Source organism: Rutidosis leptorrhynchoides, chromosome 1 (assembly GCF_046630445.1).
Source record: "Rutidosis leptorrhynchoides isolate AG116_Rl617_1_P2 chromosome 1, CSIRO_AGI_Rlap_v1, whole genome shotgun sequence".
Classification (NCBI taxonomy): Eukaryota; Viridiplantae; Streptophyta; class Magnoliopsida; order Asterales; family Asteraceae; genus Rutidosis; species Rutidosis leptorrhynchoides.
The window spans coordinates 483,187,682-483,199,175 of NC_092333.1; the positions used below are offsets into that span (position 1 = coordinate 483,187,682).

General features: G+C 38.5%; 1 protein-coding gene across 1 annotated transcript; it reads left to right on the top strand.

Annotated features, from left to right (window-relative positions):
* Positions 1 to 8,934: 8,934 nt before the first annotated feature.
* On the top strand, positions 8,935 to 10,659 carry LOC139840223 (flavanone 3-dioxygenase 3-like). Its single transcript, XM_071830466.1, has 3 exons — positions 8,935 to 9,180; positions 9,482 to 9,729; positions 9,828 to 10,659. Exons 1-3 carry the CDS (start codon positions 8,935 to 8,937, stop codon positions 10,393 to 10,395), a joined length of 1,062 nt encoding a protein of 353 aa, XP_071686567.1. The 3' UTR covers positions 10,396 to 10,659.
* The last annotated feature ends 835 nt before the right edge of the window (positions 10,660 to 11,494 follow it).

Sequence of the window (11,494 nt, forward strand, 5' to 3'; positions counted from 1 at the left end):
TTATGGCGTTATCGTGGGACGAGTTTAAGAAAGAATTCTTCGAGGAGTTCAGAACTTCAGCCGATTTGTCGGAAATGCGTAATGAGTTGCGAAATTTGCAACAAGGTTCTATGGATTTAAATACTCTCAAGACGACCTTTATGGCGAAGGCTCGTTTTTGCCCAGAGTATTTGGAGAATGATTATTTGTTGATGCAAGATTTCTATCGAACCTTGAATGATGACTTGAAGAGTGAGATTAGCAGAGTTCAGGCAAAATCGTTTGCGGAGTTATTCGCCGCGGCTAGAGGTTTCGAGTCGTATTCGCGATCGAAGGTTGGTGAACCTTCAAGGGAGAGAAAGGTTGTCTCTTATGGTACTCCAAGCAAGAGGACCAAGGGTCCGAGCGTGAGCACGGGTGGTACATGGACGGATATATCGGATTCTAGTGCGTCTAGGTGTTACAATTGTGGCATTAGGGGTCACAAGTATTGGGAATGTCCGGTGTCAAAGGGTGATGGCACGGTATGTTTCAATTGCCAAGAAGAAGGACATCGTAAGTCAGAATGTCCCGAGTTAGCGGGGACGGGGGCGGCAAGGAGACGTTAAGGTGCGTTTCGTTCTTATAAATATGTCCTTTGATTATTTATTATGTGCCGTTGAGTTGGAGTATGTTAAATACATCGTGTTGTGCATGTTATCGTCATGGGTGACGTTCCTAATGGAAGTACCCTATGGTGACGTTTTGATTGTTGGGCGAAGGGCGTAAAAGTTGGTGTGACCAAGCATTCTTTAGTATTTGGGAAATGTTTCTACCAAGCCATGGAAATGGGTTTTGGTGTCGGTTGTTAAGCGCGTGTTCGCTTTTTTGTTGAAGTTGATGAACCATGAGGTTCGACGGGTGGGATGAAACCCGAGAAATCGAGTTTTTTTGAATCTCGATGTATGTTGGTAAAGGAGTCTACGTGACGCGACATTAGGTGCCTCTTTTATACCTACTAGCGTGGTGTTCGACTCCGATTGTGTTATGGTTACATTGTACTTAGGGTACCGAAGTGAAACCCTTAAGTACATGAGTGACTAGGTGAAATTTGACAAACTAAAGCAATTGGATGATTGCGAGGGTATAGTTTGTGTAATTTGTGGTACACTTTTCGTTTGAAATGTTTAAGGATAGGTTAAAATCCTTCGTATGCTCAATGTTGGAGCAAGATGTGGTGATGGGTCGTGTGAGCCCAATTGTTGGTAAAGTCTACCTTTGGTAGCACTGTACGGTAGTAAGAGTTGTGGATATGGAACGTAGTTCCAAGTGGGGGAGTTACACTCCCGCACGAGGAGGCCTTAGGGTGAAAATTTGGATAATGCTTATGGTAGATCCGAAACTTGTGTTGGGACCTAGTTTTGGTCGATTCGTGGTAGGGTACAATTTCGGTTAAATTGTACTTATGGTTTGGATTTAAATTATCGCCGAGGTGGTAATGTGGTAAATCTCGTTGAGAGATAATGGACGTGTTTGGCGAGCAAGGTGAAATCCCTCGGTTAAGGGATGTGTGTGTCGGATCCTCTTTTAGAGAATTATTGTTTTGTACCTATGTTTGATATAGGTGGTTCTTGCTCGATTGTGTGAATGGTTAGTGGTATCCGTTAGGATTCACTATGGCGTAGTAGAGCGCGATGTTACGCTACTCGTTGTTCGAGGCCAAAAGGGATCGTGGATTGGTGGAGCATGACCTTCGGGGTCCTCTGACTTCATCATGAGATCATTGATTGGTGAAGCATAACCTTCAGGGTCCGCTGACTTCATCATGGGTGTAGTGTTATATCGGTGAAGCATGACCGTTGACGGGGTCCGCTGACTTCATCCGGTATTGAGATTTGGGAAGTGGGTCGCGTGTAGTTTTCTGCCAGCCTTCATGTTGTTGGATGTGTGATCTATTGGTTGTTTTATACGCCAATGGTGGGGTCATAAGGACCACGTTGTGTGAACTAACGGTGGTTTTATACGCCGATGGTGGGGTCGTGGAGACCATGTCGTGGGATTAGTGAGGCGATAGCCGTGTTTCGCTCACATGTTATTACGGGTGTAACAATAGTCGATTTTTGTGCACCTTAGGATTAGCGTTGCCATAGTCGTTTTGGGCGCTTTTGGTTTTTGACGTTGCTTATGATGTTAGGATAGTGGTGTATTGGTTGTATTGCGCACTACAAAGGATGTTTAGCGGTAAGTGTAATCCGTAAGGATTCATGTGGTTCGATTTTCAACGTTCGGATTGTTGACTTTAGGTTGAGACTTGGTCGTTTTTAGCGTTGTCCTTGGTAAAGGTACGCTAAGGAATTTATATCTCGGTACGAGATTGGTTGAGTTTTTCCCGATATGGGGACTTGAGCAGGTATTAGTGCTCGGATGTGGTTTTGATAAATCGCGGGTGACGATTTTAGTTGTTAAAGGTGATCCAATGGGAAGAGTTGCCTAGGAAAGTCGGATTGGGACTTATGTTTGAGGACCGTAGGGTGTGGTCCGTTTGGTTAAGTGACGAGGATCACGAGGACGTGATCGATTCTAAGTGGGGGAGAGTTGTAACACCTTGTTTCTGTTTCTGATTTTGTAGTAGATCGGGACGCCGTCCAGATAGGAGGACGCCGTCCAGCAACAAAAGGTGGGACGCCGTCCAAGGTTTAGGACGCCGTCCAAACTGTCTGTCGAGCCAGCTGTTTTAATTTGTTATAAATGGGTAAAATGGTAATTTCACTTGGGTGCCGGTTTGGAGCCTTCAAGGCTGATCCCTTAATCATTTTTGGATCACTTTACACCCACACAAACACTCTCAACCTCATCTAGAGAGAGAGTAAGGGTTTTAGAGAGAGAGAGGTGCATTTGGAGAAGGAGGAGTCGGATTCTCGCTAAAGCTCGGGTTCTAAAGTTGTTCATCTCGCTCCTAGCTACGTTGTGGTAGTATTGGTAAGCTCAAACTCCGAATTTCAATTGTTAGATTTGATATTCAAGTTAGGGTTTTGAGCTAGTTTGTTGTAAAACCCTTCTAGATGATGAAGTAGATTTATGGTGACTTGTTATTCTTATCACTTGGCGGGTTTTGGGTCGGTTGACGATTTGGCCTTGATTATGGTTTGATAATGAGTTTAATCACTAGGTTTAGTGATATTGGAAGTGTTGGAACACTTTTGGGTGTGTTTAGTTAACTAATTTTGAAATGGGTCAAAATTAGGGTTTCGGTGTCAAAATGGGTATGACACTTGTTTAACACTTGTGATCGGGTTTAATTGGTGTGTTAGGACCATTTTCACTCGTGTTAGTGAATATTGGTTAGTTTGGGCGCGGTTTGTGCTTGGAAGTGCAATTGGGTCGAAATTGCACTAAGTGTAAATTGGGTTGGTTTGTAAATCCACCCTAATTATGTTGTGGTATTTGTGATAATGGAATAGGTATTTTCCATTGACGAGTCGCGGATTACTTGGAAGCATTCAGCAAGGCGACAATGTGAGTGTTAATATTCTATGTGCATATGTATGTGTAGGATGGGTGCGGGTCGGGTGAAGTGGTTCTCGGTTATAGAGCTCACTTCACATATAGGTGGATTGATGGACTTGTGTATAGGTCCGATTGGCACGGTTGTGCGTCTTGGTTGACCACCTTTGACGAGGTGCACACTTTGTGTGTACGTTATCATATGGGCGTGTGATGTGGATTATATAACCCCAATGGCGAAGGGTTAATATTGTGAGTGGAGTATTTATACGTACGTGTATATGGCGTATTTATTTTTGGGTGTTATGGTATGAACCATCGAGCCGGTAGTGCCATAACATGTGTGCGATAAGATGTGAACCACGAGCCGGTAACATCGAGTGTGAACCACGAGCCGGTAGCACTATAAACTAAGATGTGAACCACGAGCCGGTAGCATCGAGTGTGAACCACGAGCCGGTAGCACTATAAAACAAAGTGTGAACCACGAGCCGGTAGCACTATAAAAGAGTATGACTCAAATGCGTATGGTGTGAACCACGAGCCGGTAGCACCATAGCGTTATGGTTAACCTTGGGTGTTTTACAAGTTGTTATATATATATATATATATATATATATATATATATATATATATATATATATATATATATATATATATATATATATATATATATATGTATATATATGTATATATATGTATATATATGTATATATATGTATATATATATATTGTATACGTATAATGTTGTATTGTCGTGATGTTGCTAACCTTCTGGTTGTAGCTTATTGACATTGTTCACAACGTTGTTTGCGAACTTACTATATTGTTGGTGTTGTTAGCTTGTGCTTAGTGAACGTACGGTATGCTAGGTTTAGCTTGCCTTATACTTGGATGCTCCGGTATGCGCTATTTGATTATTGTTGTGGCGTGTCCATTTTATGCATATATATATATATATATATATATATATATATATATATATATATATATATATATATATATATATATATATATATATATATATATATATATATATATATATATATATAGTATATTCTCACTCACTAAGCGTTAGCTTACCCTCTCGTTGTTTACATTTTTATAGATTGCATGGATGAGGTGGCTCGGGTAAGCGTGGGAACTAGTGGACTTGCGTAGTTTGCTTTAGAAGACTTGCTTTTGGATTTGATTAGGATTGGTAGCGTATCCACAATCCCATGCTCGGTCTATGTTTTGAATTTAACTAAGTGGGTCGAAATGGTCACTTTGTGGTAATTTGGGTCCATGTGGGCCCGTTGTTGTAAAACTCGATTTTATTGTGAAAAACTCTTAGTTTTAATTATTATAACATATTGTGAAAGTGTCTTGGTTTAAAAGTGTCGGGAAGCGGGTTTTTCGCCCGTGTGAAATCGTTAAGCAAAACAGAATCTGGCAGGCATTCTGGACGCCGTCCAGATCTGCTGGACGCCGTCCAGGTCTTAAGGGCTGGACGCCGTCCAAGCTTTTGGACGCCGTCCAGAAGGGCTGTCTCGGGAAAAAAAAAAAATTGGCACGTTTTCGGATGGTTAACGGGTTGGGTTGTTACAATTCATCATCTCGCTCATGTACGAGGCAACATAAAACGAGGAACCCAGATTCAAAACCCAGGATTCGTCAAGAAATTCCTCATGGCTTATCGAAGCATCCTCTATCACTATCGTTGTGTTGCCTCCCGCCTTCTCATTCGGGCACTGTGATTTAACATGACTAACCTGCTGACAATTCTAACAAGTTACGTTTCTAACCGCTGATGATTCTCTCCTAGATCGTGATATGCTTCAACTCCTACCCTTACCCTGCCTGAAGCACTCAAAAGCGATCCAGATGTCCTAGTCAAATCCTTCCTCCCGATTCCTTCATTGAGAATTAAATCTCGTGTCCCTTCAAAGGTCAACTTAGTAGTTCTGGATGAACCACTAATCGTTGTCACCGTGCCAGACGGTAACAAAGACAAAAGAAACAATGCCTCCATCTTATCCTCAAACTTAACCCTAATGATTTGAACCTAGTCAAAATCAGGTTGCGCTCGTTCACGTGATCAGCTGTAGAAGCTCCTTCCTTCATCCTTGCATTAACTAACTTCCGATCAAGAAGACTTATTCAAAGCTGAGGGTTTCTCGGACACGTTAGACCAGTAAACAACACACCTTCAGTCGTGGTTTCCCCCATGATGTTGTAGGCTACATTCATGGCCAGAGAAAATCGGGATGCACCAAGTGTTTTCCTATCCGACAGTTCCCAACCCTCCAGCTTCCCATCTTCCGGTTTAAAACCAGTTAACAGTTGATAAAAACTATTTTAAGATTAACACATACTCGATCGGCATCTTCAGAAGTCAAAATTCTAACCATCAAACATATCGATCTTAACCGCACTATTATCCGCCATAGTTCCAAGTAAATCACTCGCAACACAAGCTCTAATACCACTTAGGAATTTGTGACCAGTGGCGGTTCTTTGTGTATCCCAAAGGTGGTGTCCGTCCACCCTGGATTTTACGGAACAAAAATTTTTACACTAAAAAAAAAAAATTTACTAAAAAATAAGGTTTTTTTTAGTGTTCGTCCCTGCTGACTATGAAAGATTTAAAAAAATTTTACACCCGCACCACCTGTATCCGAGTTCAAGTTCCGCCGCTGTTTGTGACCAAACAGGACCTTGATAATCTTTGATTATCAACACCCACCCGACAAACGAATAAACAAAACACACAAACAAGAAACGTAAGTAACAAGGTAATTTAACGTGGTTATATCCAATCGTTCAATCTAGGGTCAAAACGTGTAAGTGGGCAGGGACACGCTAATGATTGGTTTAGTCTGCGCCAGCCAGATAGTGTTTTCTTACCAAAATTTTGTAGGTGCTTACAGGTACAAGAGATTAGGGTTAATATTTATAGGTGAAAAAGAAATTGTTTCCTACATTGATTTGACATTCTGCACAAGGCAGCCTCGCGATCGACGAGACAAGCCTCGCGATCTGCCAAAGAGTCCTCGCTATATGCAAGAGGGAGCTCGCGACCCGCAAGATTAACCTCCCGCCCGCAAAAAAGCTCTCGGACACCATTCTAGCATTATCGCGACTAGCGAGCATGTTCATTTGAACCAAGTCTCTATCACTGCCTATTCCCAAACAAAAACGTCAACGGTTGTTAATCGTTAATATAAAATCATTCGACTCTTATCACATCAAGTACACCATCAAAGCAAAATCAGGAATGGTGTTTCTTCTTATGCAATTGCAGATCTAGACTTTCTAATCAGGGTGTACCAATTCTACAAATTAAGCTAATTTTGAATGTGCGCAACCATTACAGTTGTTTCTAATATTTTGTGCTTGAATGTATAAAACTTGCGAAGTAGAGTTTGAGTAATACACATTCGTGTAACATATCTAACATGGATAACTTTTAAGGGAAGTTGGACTATTTGGAAAGAAAAGTATATGATTACAAAAGGTTTTACGCACTTCTAGATACAAAATGCAGCGTCTTCACTCAAATAAAGATAGAGATGAAGAGTGAAAAGATCAAAACAACAATGTGATAATGACATTTCATTTTTGTAAACCATTTTTCGTATACATTTGTTTGTAACCATAGTACATATGTAGATTGAGAACCAAAATAGCACAGATGTAGGTTGGACACCAAAATAGCACATACTTAGATGGCATATAATTCAGTACAGTTTTGGTACTAGGAACTAACTAAGCATCAAACTTGCAAATCACAACCGCTAATACCTGTACACAAACAGCAACGCCAACACATTTCGTATAGCCACCATCCCATGCAAGATAAATATATAAAGTCTTGATAACAAAAGGAAAATGATAAGCATCATCACCAATTAAAGTTGTCAATATCAAGCATAACCGTTACTGATGGAAGGAAAATACAAATGGACCTAATATTTACAATAACGGAAATTTAGCTACTCTTAACAATCCAAAGAAAGATAGTATTGCAGTTTTTTCTTCTTAATGCATTTTTTCTTTTTTGTATACGTGGCACCAGACATCAGTCCGAATAGGTCAACAGGATTCAAACGTACCACAACAAACTTTAATGAGAAAAATGATCTTCTTTATGAGAGATTAACCACACCCACAACGTGGACTAACAGGCTTCACCTCAATTAAACTAACATACTTGGTGTGTATGATGACTGATAATATTGACCCATGTTCTTTAGACCCATACCTCAGATTCGTGGAATTGGGTGTTGTTGTAGTTGTCGTTCTTTTTATGTAACCTTAATCATAAATGGTCATATATTAATGATGTCACACTATAGTTTGGTTTTGCGGTTTGCATTATGGCTTTGTGATTTATCATAGTTTTGAGATGTTAAGCAAATTCCTTCAGAAACTTATAAAGTGGAAAATTAGATTCAATGAAAAATTGAAATTTGTCTTTTTAGGCAACATGGCTAACAAGATAAGAATAAATAATGCAAATGGTTGCAACAATAGTCAACAACTTCAATAAAGGCTGATGAAACTAGTCATTATATACTCAACAGAGTAACGATAACTTGTAAAAAAATTCCTTTTTAAATATACTACTGGTCTAAAGATTGTTTATCAAGTTATTCACCAAAACCGTAAAGTATAAAGTACTATCCCTGATAGCCCACCGAGTTAGGTAATTAGAACACAAATTCTTTTTAACCTTTGCAGGAAAAGTAGTAATTGCATTTATTATTAAAGACTCGAGATTAAGATAAGTAGGAAAACTTATCTGAAATCCATATGGCTTATCTCGACAGTTACAGTTTGTGAAACACTGCCTGGTTGATTTCCCAACTTTCCTAATCATATAAACTTGTTCTTATTTGTTCCTGCAAAAGTCAGCATTAATTTATTATCTAATTATCAACTACACAAATGAAAAGGCTATAACAGAATGTTACCTACAAAATATCACAGTGAATGCAAGTAGAACATAATTGGATTTTCATCAACTAAACAATACGGATTAAAACTGACAGAAAATACTAATTTGAGATAAGTGACATAATACACAGACATGATTAAGACTAAGAATATATTAATTTCATGACCAAATGGATGGAAGCATAAGAATATAAATGTTTAAATCCGTGTGAGAACACCGGAAAAACCAAAAGAAAAGGAATATAAAATATCTATAAATAAACAACTGGACCCCACACAAGTCACACATACTAGAGATTGCATGTTCTTTTACATCTCCATAGGCTACCACAAAGGGTACTTTCCCCCTAATAAGTCTGCTGTAACATTCATAGTACTTGTTCATTAATAATAATATTCAACTATAAACTTTAATAAAATGAAATTATACGTAGTCATTTCAAATCTTTAGCTTATAAATAGGCACAACTTATAGCATAATTTCCAAATCAATAAATTCAACTTTTAAAAAAAAAAAAAAAAACAGAGAGAATGGAAGCTAACGGAAACATATCAGAGGCTTCATTTACGAGCGTCACGGCACTTGTTCAAAAATGTAAAGAGAATATACCCGAACAGTACATTCTTCCGCCTATACAACGACCAAACCTTAGTCTTATTGATCATGTTTCTTCAAGCCTCCCACTCATTGACCTTTCAATGATGAACCACCCTACACATAGGTCCCAACTAATCAATGACATTCATGCAGCATGCAAGAACCTTGGCTTCTTTCAGGTATTTATTCATGCAAAAGCTTACATATAGGAAATAAATACATGCATGGCTATGTAAGATGACTTATTGGCTTCAATTACGTGCACTTTCACGCTATATACGTGCCAAATTTTCACTTCTCACATTAGTTGAAAAGGTAAAGGGGGCCACTTTGGTCAAAGTTACAAGGTGGTCTGAATTTATATCGTTTTTAAACAACTATTTACGAAAAAAAGTTGAGGACTTTGAACGTAAATAGCGTATGCATGCATTTATCAGTTAGATTCTAACTTTCTTGACTAAAAATGGTATGTATATGAAGGTGATAAACCATGGAATACCTACATCAATCGTTGAAGGTTCACTAGATGCTGCTGAAGAGTTCTTCAATATGCCAAGTGACGAGAAGATTTGTTTTGCTTCAGCTAATGTTCATGATCCTGTAAGATATGGCACTAGTATGAATCATGGTTTGGATAAAGTGTTCTATTGGAGAGACTTCATCAAGCATTATGCTAATCCGTTATCAGAATGGATCCATTTATGGCCCTCAAATCCTCCCATTTACAAGTATACAAACTTTATCACTAGTTTTACATAAACACAAACTATAGATAATGCAGTGTGTCAACAAAAGCACAATCTAATATCACTAGTTTTTTATACAGAGAGAAAATGGGAAGCTATGCAAAGGCAGCACATATATTACAAAAACAGTTAATGGAACTGGTTCTTGAAAGCCTAGGCCTGAATATGAATTACTTGCATGATGACATTGAACACGGTTCTCAAGTCATAGCTGTGAACTGCTATCCCTCGTGCCCTGAACCAGATCTTGCACTGGGTATGCCACCACACACAGACTATGGTACCATGACCATCCTAAATCAAAACCAGCAAGGACTTGAAATAATGGACCATGACAAAAAATGGCATTCTGTTCCATATGTTGAAGGTGCCCTTATAGTTCAATTGGGGGATCAGTTAGAAGTGATGAGCAATGGAAGATATAAAAGTACACCGCATAGAGCAATTCTCAACATGCAGAAGAAACGTATTTCGATTGCAAGTCTTCATAGTATGCAATTAGATAAAAAGGTTGGGCCAGCACCAGAGCTAGTTGATGAACAACACCCTGTAGCCTACAAAGAAGGGAGCTTTGGTGGATTTCTTGATTTCATCTCTGTTAAATCTTTATCAGAGGGCAAGTACATTGACACGTTGAAAAATCCATGAAAGATGGTATTTGGATACTGAATACTGCTTAAAGAGCCATAGAATAAAGTTAGTATTAAGATATATTGTATGAATACGGTTAAGGTATCATACTAGCTGTTAGAGTCCTAGCATTGGTCATCTTATTAAACCTAATAACGAATAATGGATTTCAGTTATATAAAATTAGAAAAAGGTTAGCATTAAGATATTGTATGAATACATTTAAGGTATCATACATTAGTAATCCTTTTGACGTTTTTTCCATATCCGTTCGGTTAGAGTCCTAGCATTGGTAATCATATTAAAACGTAATAATGAATAATGATTTCAGTTATTTAATTTTGATCAGTCATATATCCTACTATTTTCTTAAGCACTTCCCTTCTGTCTACAACTTCTAATTATCTTTGTCTAGGAAAGGCATCACATCCAGACTTAGTAAATGAAGATTTTTTTTAACTTCAATCGGAAAGCAGATGTATCTCCTTTACAATATAATGCTTCCAGATTTGGGAAATTACATTTATCAAGTAAAATGCATGTTAAAGATGTTAATAGGTAATAACAAAGTCGCACTTTACAATTATGGCTCATCCATCATAATTTACTTTTTGATAAGAGCAACTGATCCGGTAAAATGTATCTATGAGCCAGAAATTTAACCAGCATAATTGGACAGACGAAAGTTCCAAATGCTAAAATGCTTATGCATTATATATTGAAAACAAGTTGCACGTCAGCAGACGTTAACCAAATGTCCACATATCCGTTTGGCGCATTCGAGCTAGTAGACAAGTTGAAAGAAAGGGAACCAACTCGGTTTTCAGATGACGTAAGTACACCATGATTGTCGTGGGACATAGTAACGATTACCGACTAACGACTAACGACCAAATATCAAAATCAAAACTTCTTATACTTCCAAAAACCCAAAAACTAAGTGATAAACTTGTCAAGCCTAACAAAGCAATCTTCACTCAGCAAACCTATTAATTATGCACTAAACTACCAATTCCTAGTCACTTTAACTTCGTAAAATGTACACTGGTACAGAAGCACATAATCAAATCAAACAACGAAAGCAACAAATCGTCGATTACTAGTTTTGAGCATTCCA